We start from the raw sequence: 26281 nt of genomic DNA, 5'->3' as shown, positions 1-26281 counted from the left end.
CTGAGGAATCTTGGCCTTCAATATCAGACGATTCTTCTTCTGACTCTATTAGCAAGCTAGAAATAAATAAATAAATAAAATATAGATGACATTTCTAAAATACTTGTTTCTCAAACACCTGTTTAATCTTTAATATTTTGTTTGTCCTGACTAATCTTTCTCAACTTTATATTCAAGTAATTCCTATAGCTCAAAGCATTATACCAAGGTTCAATTAAGTTCCTTATGTTAAATCTCTCATATTTCTATGTAGGAATGAATTCACAGGTTTAGAAGTTGTCAGGACAAGTTTCGAGGCACAAAAATGCACAGATTCCTGTAAACCTCTTACCGTATCCCATCTTATTCAGTTGTGAATCTGGCTACAATATCAATGACAGTAAATCTTCATACTAGGATAAGATATAACATAATACTGTACAATACTTAAAACTCTTTTACCTTTCATCATCTTGAACATGTACAGTACTTGTTGACTCAAAATCCACACATTCATCATGATCATTGTCTCCACTTTCATGGACAGGCAACTCCAGATTTGGCCTGGCATGCATACTGAAAAAAAAGTTTATGAATACAAAATTGTTACAATTTGATTTTGATCATGTCTTGCTAAAATTATCAATGAATTTTAAGTCTTTGCAATAGCAGGGCTCTCTCATACTTTTGTGTGAAATAGGGCCCGGGCCTTCTGAATTGTGGAAATTAGCACAGTATCCACCAAATTTATGAAAAAACTACCAAAACACTTTCTTTCTGTGCCAAATAATTTATATTTGTTTTGTGTAAACATTGTTTTTTTTTTTTTTTTTTAATTTCTCATGACATAGTTCAGTTTTTTATGTCTTGTTTTTGCCAATTGTGATGCATTTATTTTGATTTTTTCCACACCAGGGAATTGTGAAAAATCAGCTCGAGTGATTGTGAAAAAACACACTATTTTTCATTGTGAATGGCCCCAAACACAGCCCAGCGAGAGCCCTGAATAGTACTGTAACAGCATTACTAGGTTGTCTACTTTGATAGAAAACAAAACCAGTCTGAAGTATTCCAATACATTCATCTAAAAGATGATAATCTTATGATTATGAATACATATCGCTTGTGTGAGCAATATGAATCATATCACAGGTTTGTTGACAATACACAATTCAAGTCTACTTCAAAATATTTATTATGCATTGCAGCATTGGCCATGCATTATATATCGTTAAAGTGATGAATCTATCTCAAAGAATGTAAATATGCAGCATCAAGATTAAATCAGAAACTTATATTTTTACAAATTCTTCCTCAATTATACCTCTGTACATGTATGCTTTCTTCCACTCTCTGCTGTTCCTGAGGTATACGTGTCAAGTCTGAATCTTTTTCCATAAGACTGAAAATTGATAAATAATCATTTGGTTATTAATATTGTATTAATTGATCTTATATTAAGTATGCCTATTTTTTACCTGAATAAATATTATTATTATTATTAATTTGATCGTTTCAAATTTTAATAGTAAACATTCTTGAACTTTGTTATTCCTCGAATAATTTTAGTCTTGATTTGAATTGCTGAGTGTTAATCAATACTTTAATGTACTTTACCCTACATATACACTACCCGAAGTGAAATATAATATATATATATGACACCTTTTTTGTATGTCATAGATAGAAAACAATTATTCTAAAGTAGAAATTATGATTGTTTCTATAAATAAATAAATATAAACATTCAATCTGATTTCAAGCTATTATTTAATCATTGCACAGGGGTTTGTATTGAATAACAAATGAAGATAACAATCGAATCGAGACATATATCAAAATATAAACTATTTTACTATTAGTGTTATCTTCATTTGTTATTCAATACGAACTCCTCTTCTTCTTCTTCTTCTTCAGTACAAGGATCAAGACTCAAAGGTTTGAGCGCGTATAATCCTGTACGTCATTGCCTATAATCTCCTTCTAATATACCGTAATATCTACTGACACGATGAAGTTGAAATGCAGTCAAAACTATTTTTGAACTTTAGCTTCGATACGACACCAAGCAAGTCGAACACAACAAAAATCGCATTATACAGAGACCTTAGGCTAGCTAGCTGAAGTATCTGGAATCCATGCATAAAATTATGCTATTTTTTAATGACGTATATTTTACCATTTAAGATCAATCTAAAATTCTTTAAATCTTACGTTTTTTTACGCTTCCTACTCTCGAGCTCATGAGAAGATTCGCGTATAGCACTGTGTTTTGTAATTCCTTCTCTAACAGTGTCAGCGGCCATAGACCTATCCACGTGCGCATAACTTTCTTCTCCATGTCTTCTGTCGTAACGTCCATACTTTTGGACATGTCCTCTTAATTTACGATTATCAGATCGATAACGTTATACTTGCAGATGTTACACGGACACAGGAGGTTTTTACGGGGCATGCTTGTTGTATTTTCTGATCTCCCAGCACAGCCAACCCTCATGCATGGAGGTCGCCATTTTTGTTTACTATACTTACGCCGCTTGGTGGCGCATTACGATTTCCGGTTTTTTCAATAAAAAGCGCGGGAATCTCGTGAGCGTTTCGTCTGAGAAAAGAAGTGGAAAGTTTGAAATACAACGAATATTCGAATCTAGACATACCTGTACTCCAACAGGCATACCTGGTGAACAGAATAATGGAATTGTCAACTGAAGGGACGCAGGCCATGAAAGGTTCGTGTAAATTTGACATGATGTGATTTTACTTTCATTATTTTAGCCTAGAAATCAAAATAAGACCAGCTTGTTATACGACGTTATTATAATTTGGTAGGCCAATTTGTTTGAAAAGTAATTTGGGTAAAACTTGTCGCAATTTCAGCGAGTTTTGTGATAGATATATGTTTTTGAGTCTAAGCATTTGTACTATGATTGATAACTGCACAAATGTACCTAATCTAATATCTATTAATTTTACTAAGACAAATACGTAGCACTTTTTAATTGTAGTGTGACCTCTGCCTATGACATTTTCTCTAGAAAAGTCAAATGGTAATACACATACATATATGTATAAAGAATAAATTATTATGCTGTGATTTCTTTACAATAAAGAACATAATTCTATATCATAATTAAAATCGGGAAAAGGTCGGTTGTTGAGGGATAATATCATATTGGTTACAAATTGGGGAATTTGGAAGTAGAAATGGTTAATTTGTGATTGGGAATGGGGTAGATAGTCGACCCCAGTTATATATAGGCAGGAAAAAAACTGGCGTAGGCCTACTTAAATTATTAATAAGTGGTTTCGTTAATGATTTTATTCAGGGATATTGAAATGAAGAAAAGCACTAAATTCAGGTTTCTGTTCATTTATATATTATATTGTAGAGCTGAGTTAACTGTCATTGTCTGGTTGACTTATAGCACAAATCCTTTTGACCTTGAATGTATCCAGTAGTTTCTCCAAGATCAACATTAAGATTCCGGATTTCCCATTAGGAATTCATGACCAGCCAATTGCGAATTTTATCCCAATTTTTTGAGGGGAATGGGGCCGAATATCGGCCCCAAATTGTACTGAAAGAAAATCCCTGTTATTAGTATAATTAATACACTATAATTTTGTTTTTAAACTGATCAGTCTACAGATCTAGATTCGACACAACTGAAATTGCTTCTTTTATTCTCGATTGATCAAGTATTGTAAGATTCAGTAGGCATAATTTATTACACTATATATGAAACTCGCTGTCCAGACACTGGCTGCAATTGGAAGGCAAATGGACAATATTTTAAGAGAAAATTGTAGTTCCTGTCATCCTGTTACGTGCACGTGTTTTCTAGACCTAATTTACTTAAATTCCAGTCTCTATTATATCATATGTCCTTGATATCGCTATGTACACTCGTTTTATTTTGTTAGTAAAATAAAAAACAAACAGTATATCTGTCACTGGTAAAATTTGCTTGTTTTTATCCAACAGAACATGGCATCAAAACAGAGGACCTTAAAACGTTTACAGAGGAGGACATCATGGATATCTTTAAGAATTTTAATGATCGTCGTTATGCAAGAGCATTGAAGCAATCGCAACAACCATCAAAATCTACTGATTGCACCTCATTAAGCAGTAATAATAGTACTGCTAGTTCTGATGATCTGGAGTCAGAGGACTCGATTAACGACACCTCAAGACCGACAAGTGACCATGGCAGTACTAATTTTAAATTAGAGGATATGCTTGAAAAGAAAGAATTGAGAGGAAAGTCTACGCATGCTCAACGGTATTTCAATGGATTAGTAAAGGATGCTGCAAATGCAGCTAAATTGTGGAAGTTTCCCCCGGCCAGTATGTCCGATATTCCAGAGAAAAAGAAGAGAAATTTTTTTGAGGTAATGGAAGAGTACATGGGCCATAAGCTGACATGTAATCTAAGAAAGAAACTATACAAACGTTTAGGGGAACATCTTATGAACAGGAGGAAGTATTTGAAGGATTTAAATCTGGGTAAAAGGACAAAAGTTCAGAAAAAAACGTAAACATGACGAAGTTGATCATGATGAGACAGCATTTGACGGTGAATTCGAAGCAGGAGAAGAAATTAATGTAATGTCTAAAAATGCTGCAAGTGGTCAAATTGTTGGTAAAGGAATCTATATATCAAAAAAGAACAACCTCTTCTCAAACGTAGTGTTAAAGAAAATAATGATCAACAATGCTGTAGATCTACAGCCTGCACTAGAGGATGTTGGAGTAAAACAAATGTTTACCATAAAAACATCTTACCTGAGATCAAAAGAGAAGGAAAAAAAATGTAAACAAAATAAACATGCAAAAGTTAAAGCCAAAGATGTATTATCCAGTGATAGTGATGATGATCTTGAGAGAAGTACTAGCGAAAGTAATACAGCAAATTTGGAGACAGATTCAGAACAAGCTAGTGATAATTTTGGAGATGATCAACATACTACTGATAGTACTACTAGTAATGGAGGTGGTTCAAAGAATTCGAAGTTGAAAAGGAGATCTAGGGTTCAGTCACATATTGGAGACTTTGATACCCATAACTACAGATCTTTGTGCCTGATCGAATGGGAGAACAAAAATGTATACTGGGGTGTTAAGTGCTCTTCTATCACGGATATTACAGTGCAAAGTTCTCAGAAGCCATGTGGTAGAGTTGGAGTTGATCATGATACATGTGCTGAACAAATAACGGAGAAACTAGCAACAAGTGAAATGAAATTAAATAAAAAAGATGTCGAGGTTAATCCTAACATGGGTTACTGTGTGTGGGAACTTGCCAAATCTAACAAGTACTTATATGTGTCAGTGGATGGAGTCATTAAGTTGAAAAGTGATTTCAAAAAGGAGTTTGTTGCTGCTTTGTCAAAAAAATTAAAAGAATATGCAGATAAATGAATTAACTTTCCAGTAGCATACATTCCTCTGCTGATGTCATAATATAAATTAGGGATTTCTAAATTTAGATAAAAAAATATAAAAAAAAAAACAAACTTTTTTTAATCTTTTGAAAATTTACAGACAGAGGTGAATTAGTTCCCCTCCATGCATTTGAACTTTATCAAAAGTCAGTAGCTCCTTACATGGATTTTTTTTTTCGTGATTATCTTTTTAAGAATAAAGCTTAGGTCAAAAGCTTGTTATCTACATATAGGTTATGTAGCTTAGTGTTGATGTTGTTTAATCTACCAGTAATTCAAAGTATAATCATAATCCTTTAATATTTTAATTATGAGGTCAATTTGACATGTGATGTGTTTATAATTATAATTAAGGAATAATTTCTAGCAGTGTTTAATTCCAAATCGTATATTATATTTAACGATTCAAAGAAAAACAACACTTTTTTTTCCAAAATGTTTTTTAATTTCAATCAGTGATCCAATGAATAAAACATGCTTTTTGTTACATGTAACCTTGAATGAAAATTGTGTGTAAAAACAATAAATTGCAACTGCAATGTACATTTAAATCTTTGAAACCTGTTATTTTGGTGGTCTGTCCATGCATGTTTACATATTAGTACAAGTCAACTACACAATGTGTACAGTACTATACACACACATATGTGTATGTAAACCAAGGTTTGTCAACGATTACCGGCTGAAATGTTGATAGGGACATGTAATCATGACCAATAAATATGGCATAATAATGGCAATTAATTTCCACAATTATAATGGTAGTTAATTTCCATAACATAATAAGGTAATGGCCATTATTTTTCTAAATTAATGAGTAACTATTAATAGCCATTATTGTTGTATATGTTTAATGTCCATTAACAATTATTTTCATGTTGAAATAATGTTAATGGCCATTACAGTAATAGCCATTATTATTGTTGTTCATAAATAATGTTTTATTAATGGCTGTTAATATAATATGTCCGAATTTAATTGCCATCAAAGTTTTTTTTTAATTGTCATTAAAATGCTATATTTAATGGCATATTTTATGGCTCTTATTTCTTTTTATAAAAATTAATGTATTTAAACCATTAATTTGAACCCATTAAACGTATACAATTTTAATGGTTAAAAAATTAATATCTTTATAATGGCTAGTTAATGGGTATTGTGACAGTAGTGAGAAACTACCACTTTTACAGACTTTGGTGTGTCTCGGCCAGGGGACAGAACCCAGAGCCTTCCTCACAGGGGCGAACGCTCAACTCAAGGCCAACAGTGAGGCGGTGCCAAGGGAGGCATTAGGAAGGATAAAGTCAGTTAGGAAGAATAGAAAAGATAAGATCCTAAATTTAGTCGTCTTTTACGATCATTCAATAGGGGCAGCAGGTACAATTCTAACGCCCTACCTGCAGGGCTGATTGACCAATGCAGATGATATATAACGTTTAAAAATAGTGATGTGGAGTCACGAAATTTCAACTGATTGTCATAGGCATGGCTGACGCTTTTCAGCAAACCATTTAATATAAAAAATTCAATCGACTTTATTTAGATGTTGCAGAATGGTACGTTTTAAGCTAATGGTTAGGTAATGGTAGATGAACATTGAAAGCTTGAAATGTAAATTATTTTGAAGAATGCATATTGGTATTCATTTATACAAAAAATCAAATTTTGTGGGGACGCAAATCCGTTGTTTTTAGTCCAAAACACAAAAGACACAATAATAAACATTGGTTGGATTTTATCTATGTCCTAACAGTCAGGGTTATTTACGGACGGCCTCATATATATGTAGTGGAATTCGACTTGGTCGATCATCGGATACATGGCCCCAAGATTATGAAACGGTCTTCAGTCTCAAACAGCCTTTTGTTTAGTCGTAACCAATCATATGCGAGTCTTAGACTGTTTCATGATCCTGGGGTCAGGTAGCTCAGCGGTAGAGCATTCGGCTAGTGTTCGGAGATCCAGAGTTCAAATCCCGGTCCGGCCTCTACATTTTCTCCTCTCCTGTTACAAAATTGGCACCCAACTTAATACCTACGGTGGTGGTATAAGGGTCTAGTATGTCTTCGAGAGCAAAGACTTTGAAAAAGGAGGGAGGAGTGTAGCGGGATTTGACTTGATCGATCATCGGTGACCAGGGATATCAACGAAAGAGCATTTGGCTAGTATCCAGAGGTCCGGGTTCAAATCCCGGTCTGGCAGCTACAAGTTCTCTCCTGTTACATGTATGTTTGAGATGAGGTAGGCTCTGGGATCTGTCCTCTGGCCGAGACACACCAAAGTCTATAAAAGTGGTAGTTTCTACTCCTGCTTAACACTCAGCATACCGGGAGTGGAACGACTGGTTCGCCTGTTGTCAGTATAATGTGACCGGGTGGGGTGTGTTGCTTGATGTTTGTTTGTTTGTTTGATTAATTAACGTCCTATTAACAGCTATGGTCATGTAAGGACGGCCTCCCATGTATGCGGTGTGATGCGTGTATGTTGTGCGAGGTGCGTGTTTCGGGAGACTGCGGTATATTCATGTTGCGTCTTTTTGTATAGTGGAACTTTTGCCCTTTTTATAGTGCTATATCACTGAAGCATGCCGCCGAAGACACCATGCAACACACCCCACCCGGTCACATTATACTGACAACGGGCGAACCAGTCGTCCCACTCCCTTTTTGCTGAGCGCTAAGCAGGAGCAGAAACTACTACTTTTACAGACTTTGGTGTGTCTCGGCCAGGGGACAGAACCCAGAGCCTTCCTCACAGGGGCGAACGCTCAACTCAAGGCCAACAGTGAGGCGGTGCCAAGGGAGGCATTAGGAAGGATAAAGTCAGTTAGGAAGAATAGAAAAGATAAGATCCTAAATTTAGTCGCCTTTTACGATCATGCAATGTCTTCGGCGGCATGCTTCAGTGATAAAGCACTATGAAACGGACAATAGTTCCACTATACAAGAAGACACAACACGAATATACCGCAGTCTCCTGTAACGTTTTTTTCCCCTTGGTTGTGCTTATTTTGCCAAACCTTATCCGATTATCTTTAATCAGAATAAGGAGCACAAAACGTTTTTAGAAGATTCGTCCCAGACTAAGCGTTTCGACCAAAGGCAAAACCAGACTCAAGATGTTTTGTTTTAAAGATATTTTATTGATTTGAAGACATTAAAATACCAATGATGAATCCACCAACTTTTTCTAATAATTCAATTTATTATGGAGATTTGTCTTGTCTTTCTTTAGTGTATTAGAACCCATTCCCAGAATTTCCCAATTCTGGTGAAGTAGTATTACCATGGTTGCTCTGGTGAAATATTCTGGTTCTGATAATGACTATAGACACTGAAATTTGGATACCACTTATTTTTGGTAAATATACATGAGCAATATGTATAGATGTACTGGTCAATTGGTTTAAAACCATATATAACCAATATTTATTCCTTTAATTTTAGTGATACCGGATCCGGTTTTGTTACCAGTACCGGTTCTGTAACCGATACCGGTCCTCTGTTTACCGTTACTGGTTCCCAAGTATTTTCAAGGAATTTTTACAAAGTAGATAGATTATATTAATTTCATTATATAGAAATTGAACAAATACTGGTTATCTGGTAAAAATTACCAATACCATATAAATTCCAATAGAGAACTTAATTCTCTAAGATTGTTTTTGTTGGTAACCGATACCGGTTTACCTGAGTTACCATTAAAATATTGGTAAAGAATAAAACCACATATTGGTTCTAATAATAAGAGCAACCTTGGTGTAACAACTAAACCAGGATTGGAAATAAGACTCGTTTCCTATTTCCTTACCATTTCTGATTCGTTGTCAACCATTATTGTGGTTTTAGATAGTTTGCTTTTGATTCCTATCAAGTCTTCGGGCTAAGCACCGTCTAAGATTGGAATGCCTTGATATAAGGGAGGCAACCGCTCATTATACTTTTCGCGGCAGCGCATGCGATCGACCTTTTCCGGTTTCACGCACAGGAGAGTTCCAACTGTCGTTGTTGTTGACTGCCTTTTTTCGTGTTAGGACTAACATTAAAATAACCATCGGAAACTCTTTAAACAAGGTAAATACCTTATGAATCGTTCAATAAGGTTTCCATGTATGTTCCGTTGCCGTAGTTATTGTATAATTGTCATATTTCACTTCGTTTTTACATCCGAAGCGTAAAGTAAGCAGACTTCCGGGTTTTGGCACCCTGCCAATTTACCGGACATCTTCAACTGGATTTGACCTTATTTACTCACTTCAGACTTGTTAATACATGACATCCTGTATATGAGTGAATTAATTACCCCTTTTAACATTCGTCAGATGTATTAACTTCTCTTACGTGGTCAATTATGGTGTATAAACCAGATTCAATTTCTGCCATGTTATGTAACATTCGTACCGGTCAAAACCGTTACGTCAGTCAAATATTTCGAGTCATTCACATTTTGACGAATGTCTTTTTATTAAGGGAATCTAATATTCGTAACATTGCCCCCTTCCTTGTAAGACATTCGTCCCGAATGTAACTTTTCGAAATATTTGTAATTTTCTGCCACTTAATTGGCAATTAATTTTTGATTTCAGAACGAGGCTGGAGCATGTGCGCCGCACCGCAGACGACATTCTTAATGATTCTTAATGATGTTTTCCAGCACAGGCTCCTTATAGATCCTCTTTGCTGGACTCATAATATTATTTAGTTACATATTATGATTATAGTCACTTCCTAGCTGATATTCTCTTTATAGTTATTGTATTTGATTTCCTGTTCGTTCAAGTGATTGTCCAATCTGTTTTTGAAGGTGTCCAATGTCTTAGATGTAACGACATTGTCTGGTAGGTTATTCCATATTGAAGCAATCCTAACGGAGAATGAGTTCTTCCTGATCGATGTTTTAGTATGCTGGGAGAATATTTTCAGCGAGTTTGTCCTAGTGCTAGATCTCTCTGATGTGTCGGACCACATCCTTATGAAATGGATTGCTCCTTTGTCGTATCTCCCTGTAAGTGCCTTGTACGTTTCTATCATGTCACCTCTTACACGTCTGTAACTCAGGGTTGGGAGTTTTAACTTCTTAAGCCTCTCAGGATGTCATGTATATGTACATCCGTTATAATCCGACATCGGATCCGGCATTTAGTGCTACCCAATTATATGTGATTATTGGCCAATCAGAATTCAGAGTTTAATAAACCTCGTAGTTTCTCCCACACAGCATGTGTTTGTGGTTGTCTAACATAACATGGTGTCAGAAAGACGGGAATTTTTTTTAAGAAATGGAACAATTTAAACCTCCAACGCCTATGAGCTTTGATGGGCGAAAACTGGAGACGTTGGTCTCAACGACTTGATGTATACCTTACAGCGTCAGGCAGCACAGAAAAATCTGAGGCTACGCAAGTCGCCATCTTACTTCATACGATAGGGGAAGATGGAATGGAAATTTACAATAATTTCGTATTTGCTAACGATGCTGACAAACTAAAGTGGGAGCCAGTACTCGACAAGTTCCAGGAATATTGCAACCCAAGGAAAAATACAGTCATAGAACGGTATATGTTTTGGGAGACTAAACAAAAGGAAGGTGAGTCGATTGATCACTTTGTAACTGAACTAAAAACGAGGGCAAAGAACTGTGAATTTGGTGATCAGACAAACATGATGATTAGAGATAGACTGATTTTCGGAATAGATAATACTCGATTGAAAGAGAGATTACTTCGAGATTCAGCAGACCCTACGCTAGATAGAGTGGTAGAAATATGTAGAGCGTCGGAGGCGAGCGCGAGACAGATAAAAGAAATCAGCGAGCCTGGCAGTAGCCCCGGCATGGCGGTCCACGTGGTCAATAAGCGCGCGAAACACAAGCCTAGTAAACATCACCAGAAAACATCACAACAAAAAAGTACACATTCAATGAAATGTAGTAGGTGTGGAACTTCCCATAAAAAACGCGAGTGTCCAGCGTACGGGAAAAACTGTCTTAAATGCGGGAAACAAAACCATTTTAGGAGTGAATGTAGAAGCAGACCCAGTGAAAGGAAAAACGATGTCCACGACATATCTGTTCAAGAATGTGACGGTCTCAGCGATCTTTTTATTGGAGAGTTACAGATCGGACAGATCGGACCTGATGATGCAGCTATATACAACAAAGGTTGGTTCACTAATCTTAAGATGAATGAACAGAATATTAAGTTCAAATTGGACACTGGAGCTGAAGCCAATGTGTGTTACCATTATCATGTTTTGAAAAGCTGACCAGGAGACCCAAACTTCAAGAGACTATGTCAATTCTCTCAGCCTATGGTGGACATAAAGTAATACCTGCTGGCAAGGCACATCTCAGATGCCGAAACAGAGACATTGAATTTTACATTGCTGATGTTAAATCACCTCCAATACTTGGTTTATCAACATGTCAAGATCTACAGTTGGTTGAAAGGACAGATAGAAAGTCAGACATACACTCAGTTGTAAGGGAGCAAAGTCATAACCAGGACTTGAGCAAGTCTAAGCTTACAGCTGACTATGAAGATGTGTTCAAGGGACTAGGCAAGTTTGAAGGTCAGTATCACATTGAACTTAACCCGGATGTAAAGCCAATAATACATCCTCCGCGGAAAATTCCCTTCAGTTTGCAGTCGCGTCTACAGGAGACTTTACGTAAACTCGAGGCAGAAGATATCATCGCTGCTGTCGACAAGCCGACAGAGTGGGTAAACAGTATCGTGTTAGTAGAAAAGAAAAATGGATCTTTGAGAATATGTCTGGACCCTAGAGATCTCAATAAGGCGATCAAACGCGAACACTACAGGATTCCTACTCCCGAAGACATCTCCGCTGAACTGCATGAAAAGAAAGTGTTCTCAATTCTTGATGAAAAGGACGGCTTTTGGCAAGTCGAATTGGATGAACCATCATCATATCTATGTACTGTCAACACACCTTTTGGCAGATACAGTTTCAAACGTATGCCATTCGGGATCAGTTCAGCTAGTGAAGTATTTCAGAAGAAAAACCAGGAAGTGTTTGGAGACATTTCTGGTGTCCAGATGATAGCAGATGACATGATTATAGCAGCCAAGGACACTACGGAGCATGACAACATCATAGTTAAAGTCATGGAGAGAGCCAGAGAAAGAAATATAAAGTTCAATCCATCAAAGATCCAGTTTAAAGTGGATACAGTCAAGTACATGGGTAATGTTATTACTCAAGAAGGACTCAAACCTGATGACAGTAAAATAGAGGCCATTATGAATATGCCCACACCCCAGGACAAGCCAGCTTTACAACGGCTATTAGGAATGGTAAACTATCTATCCAAGTATATACCCAACATGTCTGAAATTACCTCCCCTTTGCGAGATCTTCTGAAGAAAGATGTTGCCTGGACATGGGATGAGACACATGATCAAGCACTACAAGTGATCAAGAATGTTTTGACAAGAAAACCAGTTCTAAGCTTCTTCGATACAACCAAGCCTGTTGTGATACAAGCCGATGCGTCACAGAATGGCTTAGGGGCTTGTCTGATACAAGAAGGGAAGCCGATTGCCTACGCATCCAGATCTCTCACATCATCGGAGAAGAATTACGCTCAAATTGAGAAAGAGCTCCTGGCTATAGTGTTCTCATGTGACAAGTTTCACCAATATGTATACGGCAGACCTGTTGAAATCCAATCTGACCATAAACCCCTTGAAACAATTACGCGGAAACCTCTCGCGAGGGCCTCACCAAGGTTACAGAGAATGTTACTGAGGTTACAACGGTACCAGATCAGTACAACATAAGTACCTGGAAAGTACATGTACATAGCGGCACACTATCTAGAGCCTACCTACCTACAACAGGAGATGCTACAGAGCTTAACAAAGAAATGGAAGTGATGGTCCATAGCCTAGTAACAAGTCTATCAGTAAGTTCAGCTAGACTCGACCAGCTCATAAAGGCCACAGCAGAAGACACCGAGCTACAGGACCTTGTCACAATTGTAAAACGAGGTTGGCCAATGGTAAAATGTGAAAGCCCATTGTCAGTACGCCCTTACTGGACAATGAGGGACGAGCTTTATGAAGCTGGAGGACTAATGTTTTATGGGGAGAAGCTGATCATTCCTAAACAACTCCGACGAGAAATGCTCACCACACTTCATGAATGTCACCTTGGCATAGAAAAATGCAAATCCCGTGCCAGAGCGAGTATTTACTGGCCAAGTATGTCAACAGACATAGAAGATCATGTATCCAGGTGTTCTACGTGCAACCGATTTAAACCCAAACAGCAAAAGGAACCCATGATTCCGCACAAGGTTCCGGACAGACCATGGGAGAAACTAGGGATGGATTTATTCCAGTATGGTTCGAGAGATTATCTTGTAGTGGTAGATTATTTCTCAAAATATCCAGAGATCTGCAGGCTTGAAAACAAGACAGCCAACAATGTAATCATTCACCTGAAGTCTGTATTGGCTAGACATGGTATACCTGAAGTTATCATGTCTGATAACATGCCTTTCAACTCTAGAGAGTTTCGCGAGTTTGCAAGACAGTGGGACATAGAATTAGTCACATCAAGCCCTACCTACGCACAGTCTAATGGACTAAGTGAGAGAATGGTACAAACCATTAAAAACTTCCTCAGGAAAGCTGAAGAGAGCAACGGTGACCCCTACATTTCATTATTGGAGTACAGAAACACACCCTTGTCAGGGACACAGTATTCCCCCTGCTCAATTACTCAGGAGTAGGTGTCTAAGATCAAAGTTACCTACAGTTCGGGAAACATTATCACCAAAAGTTGCTCGTGGGGCTACAGTGCAGCTCAACTCGCGCCAAGATCAACAGAAACACCACTACGATAAACGCCATTGCCTCCATTGAAACATGGTGACTCTGTCAGAATAAGGACAGAAAAGACCTGGGAACCAGCTCAAGTACAGTACAAAAGATCAGAGCCAAGATCTTACATGGTAACGACGCCAGACGGAAGACATTACAGGAGGAACAGAAGAGACCTTCTTAAGACATCAGAACCTCCACCCATCATCATGGGCCCTGAACCAGAGGTTTCAGCATCATTACCAACAAAGCCTGATGTCCCTGAGGATAATTCGAAGCAACAGACATTGAACACCACAAGGACTGTTTCAAACGATGTAAGAACATCTAGCGGCCGAATTGTCAAGCCACCAAGATGGTTGAAAGACTACAGTTCATGATTATGTGTTGTGCATAGATTGGTGGTAAAGACCAATCTCAACGGTGAGTCATGTGCTAGAAACCTCTGACTCCACCCCATTCCAAGTGTTGTGTATTTGTTTGATTGTGTTACCAGTGTTAATTCTCATTTGACAGTTATTGAAAGATAACAATAACGATTTTGTGTTTAACGTTGTTTTAATAGCCAAATAGTATCTAGTCAAAGTTCAATTAATGGACATTTAAAATGACATTAGTCATTACAGTACATTTGTACATTGAGACTTATAAAGCAATATTTTGTTATATATTAAAAAAAAAAAAAAAAAAGGAGATGTCATGTATATGTACATCCGTTATAATCCGACATCGGATCCGGCATTTAGTGCTACCCAATTATATGTGATTATTGGCCAATCAGAATTCAGAGTTTAATAAACCTCGTAGTTTCTCCCACACAGCATGTGTTTGTGGTTGTCTAACATAACACAGGATAAGATAGGTTATCCATTCCCGGTAGTTGTTTAGTCGCCTTTCTTTGTACTCCTTCCAACTGTTCAATGTGTTTCATTTTATATGGTCTCCGGACAACACTTGCATATTCCAGATGGGTTCTTACCAAAGATTTGTAAAGTGGAATAAATAGTTTAGAATCTAGGAACTTAAATGTTCTTCTGATCATACCGAAAATTGAAGTTGCTTTTTGTACTTTTTCGCTTATGTGTTTGTCAAATGTAAGCTCTTTATCAAATATGACCCCAAGGTCCTTTCTTCTAATGTTGTATTATTAAGCATATATCCAGTGTTCCCTCCAGTGTGTTTCCCGACGTGTAATGACTTGCACTTGTCCTCGTTGAATTTGAGTAGCCAAGTCTCACTCCAATGTGTGAGTTGCAGCAAATCTTCTTGTATTGACTTTTTATTTTCTTGTGGGTTAATTATCTGGAATAGTTTTGTGTCGTTCGCAAATAAGTAAACAGTTGACTTAATCATCTCAGGCAGATCATTTATATAGATGACAAACAGCAGCGGCCCCAAAACCGAACCCTGAGTTGCAGCAAATGTTCACATGTTCACAGTCGGGCAATTCCCGATTACTAAAATGACTTTGACTTAGAGGATTTTCTCCAGTAGTAACCCATATGCACATAATTCATAAAGCCATTATAGAATTTGGAAAATGAATTTATATGGAGGATTTTTTTTCCTCAGGCAAGTAAACTGTAGATAACAAACAACAATAATTATTAATGTAGTAACATATGTACAAACTGTCTCAACTCTGAATGATTAAAGTAATGGACATCCAGATATTTCTGAAGTTAATATTGTAATAAATATGTAGTAATATATTTAAGTAAATTTGAATTGCTTTATGATATTAAAGTATAGATATATTTTTCATAATCCATTTTCTTTGATGAATTGATTATTTAAAAGGAGAATATATAATGTGAATTTGAATAATAATGATAATTTAGATATCTACTAATAATAGTTACATTTTGAAATTTGAGTGTACTTTCTATATGTGATTCTTTAAAAGTCTTAATAAATTTATCATTGATGTCACTGTCTATGTATTGTCCAGTTTACATTTCCTCTAACTGTTGCTTTACAGCGTCCCCCAGGGTGTCTATTTCCAAGTAGTCACACTCGGCCAAAAGTTCTTTGAGGTGAAAAAGGGTGACGGGCAATAGAAGTTCACTGTTTGGATTTCTCAGGTAATTCAATATGGTCCTATAATGCTTAGGATCCCTATCCAGAAAATATGTGAACACGCTCTCCTTATTATACGGTTGAACCGTTTTCCCACGGTGATCCATCATCCTTGCCAAGACTGATGTAGGTTCTGTGAGAAGGGTGTTGGGGCATGTCTCAAAATGAGTCCCTCCCACGTTTAGCATTATCTTCTGGCTCTGGTTGACTGCGATGGTGGCCAATTTGGTGTCAATTTTTGAGATGATCTTTGTTTGCTCATATCTTACATTTGCACTCCTTTCAGAAACAGCGTATTCCTCTAATTCCTCTGAGTCCAATGTTATTGCTAAATCGGCTGGAGGCGCGGTGGAGCCACTCACTGATGTCGCCGTACTCTCCACTTTACGGAATTTGTTGTAGACGGCCTTAGGTTTGGTTGGTTTCCTGACGGGAGCACACTCAAGTTCGACCACCACGTCTTCTACAGCCTTCCGCTTCAGAATAAGTTCAGTCGGCTTTCCTCTACTGGGTTTTGACTGGACCGGAGCAGTGACATCCTTAATAGGCTGCTTACTCTTGCGAATTTTCTCGTCGGAAACTTGAGGCTTCCTTATCACCAGGACGTCCTTATGTCTGTTCTGTTGGAAGGATTCAAACTCCTGTCTTTCCTCCAAATTTCATAGTTTCCCTTTTACAATATGCAATGGACCTCTAGGACAGCCGGCGTGCTTGGAATCTGGACGGGAGAATGTCATCTTACAAATGGGACATCGGTACCCGAAACCCGAGTGAGATGATGTCCGGTGCCTTTCGCAGAGTGACCTTTTTTCAAATTCCCTCTCGCATCTAATGCACTGGAATACCGTGACCTGCAATCAAGAAATTGATCTGGTAAACTGCTTGTAACTTACTTAGTATAGTTGTACTTTACAGAGTTATCCCCCTTTACCAATTAGGTTTATTCTTACTCTCATAGGGTTTAAGATAGTTATGATGAACCACTTTTGGTTTTGATTTGGGACCCTTTTTGACTCTGTATATAGCGTCATTTAATCTGTCTAACACTACATATGGACCTTCCCACAGGCAACACAGTTTGGCACCATTTGCTTTCCGTGAATTATATAACCATATTGGATCTCCTTTTTCAAACTTGTTGAGATTGAGATTCCTATCATTCGTGTATTTTGTCTAGCCTTTTTGATAGGTCATATGCATAATCTGTATGTATTTTGTCTATTTCAGCCTCGACCCTACCCAGTACAAGATCTACTGGTAGTGTGATGGATCGGCCAAAGACCATTTCATTTGGTGACACTCCCAGTGACTCATGATCAGCTGAACGGTATGCCATCATTAGTAGGTAAAGGTATTCGTCCCAATCCTTAAGATTTTTAGAGACAAATGATAGCATAGACTCAATTGTGCGATTGGCCCGTTCGATCATTCCGTCAGACTGTGGTCTGTATGGGGTTGTACAAGTTTTGTTGATACCGAGTATTTTACAGATTTCTGTAAATACATCTGACCGGAAGTTTGTTCCTCTATCAGAATGTAGTTCGGCTTGACAACCAAATATGGTTACCACTCTTTCAATGAACTTGTTGGCTATAGTTGTGGCTTGTTGGTTCCTCATTTGGATTGCATTAACCCATTTTGAAAGATAATCTCCAACAACCAAAATATACATATTTCCTTTATTGGTTTGAGGTAGGGGACCTATAACATCTATAGCCCACCTCTCCATGGGAGATCCCACAGTGTACGTCTGCAGTGGACTCTAACCCTTTTTGTTTGGGTTCTTCCGAACTGCACATTGGTCGCATATTTTACACCAGTGTGTAATATCTTTACTCATTTTGTACCAAAAGTACCTATCTCTGATCTTTGATAGGGTCTTTTTAACCCCAAGATGTGCTCCTGCTATACCATTGTGTAGCTGAGTGAGCACATACTCACAGAGACTTGTAGGGATTACTATTTGGTAAATCAGTTGTCCCCCTTTGTTTGACTCCCATTTATGACACAAAATGTCATTTCTTATGCTTAGGGAGTGAAAGCGAGACCAGTAATATTTTACACTTTCCTTCATATGGGATATGGCTGGCCATTCTGGCTTTTTGCCATCTTTTACCCAGCAAATTACTTCCTTCAGGACATTGTCCTCAATTTGCCTAGTTTTCATGTCTATATCAACTACTTGTTTGCTGATATCAGCATTTATTTTTCCTTTTTCAGGAGGCTGTCCCGTTTTATCTGAGTTTGAAGTGCTGGTGCCCCTTGTGCCGACTACACAGCAATCAATCAACAGAGTCATTGGGATTCTCAAAGTCTTCAGAAGTACAGTTAGTATTCCCAATCATGGTCGGGTAAGACCTTGGCTCGGTAGGAAGAGTGGTTATTTCATACTTTTCCTCGGCCTTTGAACAATGGCCACAATGGTCTGATATACAGGGTCTACATGAAAGTGCATCTGCATTGCCATGTGAACGCCCTGCTCTGTACTCTATCTTAAATGAATAGGTTGACAATAGCTCAAACCATCGAGCTAACTGCCCTTCAGGATTTTTGAAGTTTATTAGCCATGTCAGTGCCCCATGATCGGTTCTTACTTTAAAGAATTGACCGTAGAGGTAACAGTGAAAATGTTTCACCGAACTGACTATTGCTAAAAGTTCTCTCCTGGTTACTCAGTATCTTCGCTCGGTTCTGCTAAATACTTTGCTGTAGTAAGCAACTGGTCTCTCTACACCATTTTGTATTTGGGATAGAGTTGCTCCAAGGCTCTCATTCGAGGCATCTGTATCCAGAATGAACAAAGAGCCATTTTCTGGATAAGCCAATATATCTGAGCTAGTTAAATCACGTTTGAGCTGATCAAAGACTTGACAGTTTTCTGTCCAATTAAATCTCTGAAACTTTTCAGTAAGTTTATGCAGTGGTCTTGCTATATCTGCAAAACCACGAACAAACTTCCTATAGTAGGAACAGAGTCCAAGGAAACTCCGTACCTCTTTACCTGATTGAGGAGTTGGCCAGGATACAACTGCCTCAATTTTTTCAGGATCAGTACGAATTCCTTCTTCATTGACTACATGTCCCAAAAAATTACCTCCCTTTGGAATAGTTTACATTTGTTACTATTTACTTTCAGGTTTGCTTCCTGTAACCGAGTCAAGACCTGTCGTAGATTGATGTTCATCAAAAGACTTGGCCATAACGATATCATCATCAAGGTATATCATGCATATCTTCCAAGCTATAGGGTTTGTGAGAATCTTTTCCATTAGTCTTTCGAATGTGGCTGGTGCATTGCATAACCCGAAGGGCATTCTTACAAATTCCCAAAGTCCACACAAAGGAACAGAAAAGGCAGTTTTGGGTCTGTCCTCTGGAGTTACCTCCACTTGCCAATATCCACTCTTTAGATCAATGGTTGAAAACCATTTTGATCCTGAGAGACTTCCAAGTGTTGTATCAGTTCTTGGTAAAGGGTGACTGTCTTTGATTGTAATATCATTAAGACGTCTGTAGTCAATACAAAACCGGATAATATTATCCTTTTTCTTTACAAGAACTATGTTAGAGCTCCTGGGAGAATCTGATTTCTGAACAATGCCCTTACTAGCCATGCTTTCAAGCTCATCTTTGGCTATGTCCATTTGAGATAGAGGAATACGTCTAGGAGGTTGACGTATTGGTGGGTGATCCCCTGTACAAATCTTATGTTGTACAATATCAGTTGATCCAAGATCTTCTGATGATTTTGAAAATATATGTTGAAACTCTAGGAGTAAGGATTTTAATTTCCTTTTCTGCTCCTCTGTTAGGTCCTTAGAGGATTCTTGATACAGTTTGGTTAAATGTTCCGGAATAATATTTTCATTTGGGATCAGGTTGTTAACCTTTAGCTCATTAATTGAAACCTCTTTCTGTCTGGTTTCTACACATAGGCCTCGATATTGGCTACAACTGTATCTTTGTACAGTTTGCAGCTAGAATTACCCTTATTCAAGAAACGCAAAGGTATGATACCCAAACTAGGGTCAACAATGGCTTTTGCCAGTAGTAAATTATTTCTCTCCATTAATATTGGTAGAGCTTCAACAATATCGTTCTTATCTCTGAATATTGGGTCTATGGCTTCCCTGGTAAAATGAGTTCACTGTTTGGAGGGCTTTCAATATCCTTACCAACAGATACACTACAACATTTGGAATCGGTTCCTTCCTGGAACCTAAAACAAGGAACATTTTCTCCATCAACTGTCAAGAAGTTCTCTTTTAGGTTAATACCTACAGAGTGTGTGGTCATGAAATCTAACCCAAGTATTCCATTTTGCTTTATTTCAGCAATGAGGAATTCATGTGGTATACTTAAAGAACCAATTTCAATTGTTAACCAACATTTACCTATAAATGGTTTCCTTTCCCCGGTTGCTGTAACCATATTAAGGTTTACACAAGTGACCTGAGGTTTATCAGTAGAATCCAGGTTCTGTATGTATTGGATACTCAATATTGATACACTGGTACCTGTATCTACTAATAGAGCAGTGTTCTGTTTACCAATTTTGGCACAAGTAAAAAGGCCATCATCATTGTTATTAAAATTGTTAACTAAAACCTCCTTGGGTCTTTCCTCTATCTCTGCTGACTTCCGACCCTTGAACTCAGCACCTACTGGTTTCCCAGGACTGGTTCTTGGTTTTGACGGTTATCAGCCCTTTGATAGTTACCATTTTGTTGGTTTTGTTTGTTTGGCTGGAAATTTTGAAAGGCATTTCCCCTTGGTGGATTGTTATATCCTTGATTAAAATTTCCATTCTGGTTCTGATTCCCTTGGAATCTGGCACGGTTTTGACCATTACCATTATTACCACCATTTGATTGTCTATGGTAGTTGTTACCATTTTGATTGTTACCATTCCAGACACTTGGTTGCCTGCTTTAGTTTTTGTTTTGCTGTTTAAGAGTTTCATGCAACTGTTTTGTAGTTCTGTCCAGTTGTAACATGCAGCGGGTCAAGGTTCCAACATCAATTGTCTCCCCTTGATCTTTATCTGCCTGTTTACTGATCTGACATACACTAGTGTTGTCTTTCTCTTTATTGACCATGTGTACTGACTTGCCTCTTTGCTTGTCAGCTACTCTATGTGCCTCCAATCTTACTGCATGAGTTTCAGCCTCGTTGATATCTTGAGGCCTCAACTCCCGGATTCGCAATCTCATGTCTGAATCTTGGATGGCATCGATAAAATGATCCAAAGCCAGAACATTAGTGAGAGATGCATCCGCTGTTGGGTAGGCCTGTCTTGTGAGTTTACGTATAGACTGTGCCAATGCAGAGAGAGACTCGTTTCTTTCTCCGACTCTTGTTTGAAGGCGTGCTCTATACATTTCTGATCGTTCCATTGAGCCATACCTCATGTTTAGGATTTTTGCCAGTGAATGGTAATCTTGTCTGGCTGAGGGGTTTAGTTCCATTAGAACTGCCCTTGCATCACCAGTAAGACTCCCTTTCAGATATAGAGCTCTATCAGAATAACTCCAGTTATTTATTCTGAAAATTATTTCAAATTGAGTGAGGTATTCCTCGAAATCTTCTTTGTCATCATATGTTTGTGGTTTTAGTCTTGTGTGGTTTTTATTTGAATTGTTGGTTCTATCTAAAGAATGAGGAGATCCTGTATGGTTACCATTCAAATTACCAAAGATGTGCTGACCATTGTCACCCTGAGAGTGTTGACTTGGATTTATCAAACTTTCATTCAGTTTCTTATCCAATATTGAAATATTTTCTTGAAAAGCCTGCAGGTCCTTATGTAAGTTACCCAGATTTCTATTCATTCCTTCCCTTATTTCATCTAATTCTCTGCTATTTTCTCTTCGTATCATTATAAATTGCTCTTCCAAATAACCCATAATTTCTCTTTTACAATGTTAATTATGGTTCTATTTTCAGGTTGAACACTATCATGCTCAAAAGGAGATTCTACCCTACTCAGATTACCTCCCCCTTACAAAGTACTGGATTCATCATTGTGTGTATCTTGGATCCTGCGGAATGAAATTTCCTCATCAGAATTTGCCATCTTTAATGATTATCAGAACTCTGGATTTTCACCTTTGGTCTGCTATACTCTGAGAATTCTTGTCAAACTTTGTTTGGTAATAAATACCATAACAACTTGGAACAAGAGAAAAAGATATCCTGCCGACGACGCCAATGTAACGTTTTTTTCCCCTTGGTTGTGCTTATTTTGCCAAACCTTATCCGATTATCTTTAATCAGAATAAGGAGCACAAAACGTTTTTAGAAGATTCGTCCCAGACTAAGCGTTTCGACCAAAGGCAAAACCAGACTCAAGATGTTTTGTTTTAAAGATATTTTATTAATTTGAAGACATTAAAATACCAATAATGAATCCACCAACTTTTTCTAATAATTCAATTTATTATGGAGATTTGTCTTGTCTTTCTTTAGTGTATTAAAACCCATTCCCAGAATTTCCCAATTCTGGTGAAGTAGTATTACCATGGTTGCTCTGGTGAAATATTCTGGTTCTGATAATGACTATAGACACTGAAATTTAGATACCACTTATTTTTGGTAAATATACATGAGCAATATGTATAGATGTACTGGTCAATTGGTTTAAAACCATATATAACCAATATTTATTCCTTTAAGTTTAGTGATACCGGATCCGGTTTTGTTACCAGTACCGGTTCTGTAACCGATACCGGTTCTCTGTTTACCGTTACTGGTTCCCAAGTATTTTCAAGGAACTTTTACAAAGTAGATAGATTATATTAATTTCATTATATAGAAATTGAACAAATACTGGTTATCTGGTAAAAATTACCAATACCATAAAAATTCCAATAGAGAACTTAATTCTCTAAGATTGTTTTTGTTGGTAACCGATACCGGTTTACCTGAGTTACCATTAAAATATTGGTAAAGAATAAAACCACATATTGGTTCTAATAATAAGAGCAACCTTGGTGTAACAACTAAACCAGGATTGGAAATAAGACTCGTTTCCTATTTCCTTACCATTTCTGATTCGTTGTCAACCATTATTGTGGTTTTAGATAGTTTGCTTTTGATTCCTATCAAGTCTTCAGGCTAAGCTCCGTCTAAGATTGGAATGCCTTGATAGAAGGGAGGCAACCGCTATTTATACTTTTCGCGGCAGCGCGTGCGATCGACCTTTTCAAGTTTCACGCACAGGAGAGTTCCAACTGTCGTTGTTGTTGACTGCCTTTCTTCGTGAGTGGACTAACATTAAAATAACCATCGGAAACTCTTTAAACAAGGTAAATACCTTATGAATCGTTCAATAAGGTTTCCATATATTCCGTTGCCGTAGTTATTGTATAATTGTCATATTTCACTTCGTTTTTACATCCGAAGCGTAAAGTAAGCAGACTTCCGGGTTTTGGCACCCTGCCAATTTACCGGACATCTTCAACTGGATTTGACCTTATTTACTCACTTCAGACTTGTTAATACATTACATCCTGTATATGAGTGAATTAATTACCCCTTTTAACATTCGTCAGATGTATTAACTTCTCTTCCGTGGTTAATTATGGTGTATAAACCAGATTCAATTTCTGCCATGTTATGTAACATGCGTACCGGTCAAAACCGTTACGTCAGTCAAATATTTCGAGTCATTCACATTTTGACGACTATGTCTTTTTATTAAGGGAATCTAATATTCGTAACACTCCCAAAACACGAATCTCGCATAACATACACGCAGCAAACCACATACACTGGAGGCCGTCCTAACATGACTATAGCTGTTAATAGGACGTTAATTAATCAAACAAACAAATAAACCACCACGAAAAATGATAATTTAACAATAACTCACAAAATAGGAAACATTTTTTTGCTGATATTCAAATGAATGATGCAGTGACCAAGGTCTTCATCGTGATATAACAAGATATTGTCAAATGGTAAACCTATATAACTGGTTTCATTATGTAAATATGTAATATGTAAAAATGCATATGATCAAGGTCTTCCAATGTATGCGACAATAAACAAAATATTACAAAGCGATTGAGAAGAAGATGGAACATATTTAACATCCTTTTATTGGAAATTTATACATTGTACATGAAATTGCAATCTTGTATAAGCTACGATATTTTGTGTAACTGACAGGTAATCAGTGTTTTGCATAGGCTCCCGTTATATTCAAATAAAACAACAGAAGCAAATTAGGAATTAAGTGGTCTCGCTTCTCCGCATGTAAATGATCTAAATAATGATCTACTTCAAACTACAAACCATGGTATTACACAACATTGTTATTGCCACCACTAATTCACGAATCTCCAAAGCCTGTAATTTTACCCGAATATCTACACGACAAAGCAGTTGTTTTAAAAACTATTTTCTATGATCTGCCGTATTTAGAGCCATATCAACCATTGATACTATGCTATTACATACTGATGATTCTAAATGTGAATACAATACAGTTATTGCAGAAATCGACAGGATCGGACTTTATTCTTTTAAAAAATCCATTAAAGGTCCACTGCGTTTCCATCTGAAACCAAAATTAAAAGTTTATCAATAACATAACTATAACATCAGAACAACTATATTTATCAACTGGGATGAACACAAAAAAATACAACATTCCTTGTGTAAAGGAAATCATCTTCCTAACGTCTCCCTTGACACCACCTCACTTTTGGCCTTCGGTTGAGCTCTCGCCCTTGTAAGGAAGGCTCTAGATTCTGTCCACTGGTCGAGACAAACCATAGTCTGCACTTTTCCTAAACACGCACATCTTACGCGCAAAACACCGCATACTTGGGATGCCGTCTCTAACTGTTAATAGGACGTTAATTAGTCAAACTAACAAACAAATTGTGTGCTTTCATAGCACTTTCTCACTGTTAGAAACATGCTGTCTAATGCAATGAAAACCCCAAAATTTCATCAGTCAAAATAGTGATAAGCTTGCAAATCTGTCGTTGAATTATTGTCTTATACTGTCTGATACTAGCCCAATAATATTATATGGACAATATTCTCAATGTAATTCCAAACATGTCATAATGTCGATTGGATGATACGTATGTTCGATTTAATAAAGTACTTCTATTTTCTGCACTCACACTTCGTGCAGTAATGTGTTTAAATTAAAGGTAGATTCTATCGACAAGAAACTTTCTATTTTCAGTACATAACTAAAATAATACATCTCAAATATAAATCTACATTCATGGCTCCGTTAAATTGCTATTTCAGCATCATAACCAGCTGATAAATGATATCTTTTATCAAAGATGCATGATCTCATTAAAGGGACAATTCAGCCTAAGAGAACATTTAAATATTTATATTTATCGAAAAAAAAACAAAGTTCTAATGGAAATTAAATCAGTCGGTTTTACTGTGATATGGCAGAAAAGCCCATTGTGGTGAAATGCGTGTGAAATGTTCAAACTCGCGCGGTGTCCGCCATATCTTGTATGCCGAACCCTGTCCCTTGCTCGTAGAGTGATGCTACGTTTGTCTAAAACTGCTCAAATCGCTCTAACAGTAGTATGTTTACCTTATTAGGTGAATTGTTTTATCACCTGCACAGTTGTTACATTTATGTAGTTCATTTGTTTAACGTGCGTGACTTTGGCTCGTAAATGGGTACAGCGTACATTTTGTACCTGCTTAATCGTATTGATCAACGATTTGATATTTCAACGATATTAATTAATAATTCATTTTTGCTTGTTACGAGCATTTTCATTGGCTTAAAAATTTACTTTATCAGCCCATAAAGGAAAAAATGGCGTCGCCGTTTGTAACGTCGCTTCTGATTGGCTGAGATGACGGCGTAATAATTTCATAGACAAAAGAGTCCCAAAATGAATTTTAAATGTTGAAGAGATTATCTTTAGTAAA

General features: G+C 37.2%; 1 protein-coding gene and 2 long non-coding RNA genes across 4 annotated transcripts; 2 read left to right on the top strand and 1 right to left on the bottom strand.

Moving 5' to 3' along the window:
- Positions 1-441: 441 nt before the first annotated feature.
- LOC138333002 (uncharacterized) lies at positions 442-2264 on the bottom strand. The gene is made up of 3 exons (XR_011209923.1): positions 2194-2264; positions 1304-1381; positions 442-555 (listed from the first exon to the last, which is right to left on the bottom strand). It is a non-coding gene; the product is annotated as an uncharacterized lncRNA (long non-coding RNA).
- Positions 2265-10742: 8478 nt separating this feature from the next.
- Positions 10743-11690, top strand: LOC138332646 (uncharacterized). Its single transcript, XM_069280647.1, has one exon. It carries the CDS (start codon positions 10743-10745, stop codon positions 11688-11690), a length of 948 nt encoding a protein of 315 aa, XP_069136748.1.
- A 2612-nt stretch (positions 11691-14302) lies between these two features.
- LOC138333588 (uncharacterized) lies at positions 14303-23469 on the top strand. 2 transcript variants are annotated; one of them, XR_011210001.1, is made up of 6 exons: positions 14303-16359; positions 16641-17227; positions 17582-17699; positions 18575-18681; positions 19491-19572; positions 22301-23469. It is a non-coding gene; the product is annotated as an uncharacterized lncRNA (long non-coding RNA). The 2 variants fall into 2 exon arrangements; XR_011210002.1 differs by having other exon boundaries at positions 17582-17681; positions 22301-23468.
- Positions 23470-26281: the final 2812 nt, after the last annotated feature.

The sequence above is a fragment of the Argopecten irradians genome, chromosome 10, assembly GCF_041381155.1.
Source record: "Argopecten irradians isolate NY chromosome 10, Ai_NY, whole genome shotgun sequence".
NCBI lineage: Eukaryota > Metazoa > Mollusca > Bivalvia > Pectinida > Pectinidae > Argopecten > Argopecten irradians.
The sequence above is the reverse complement of the archived record's forward strand: the minus strand, read 5'-3'. Positions and strand labels throughout refer to the sequence as shown.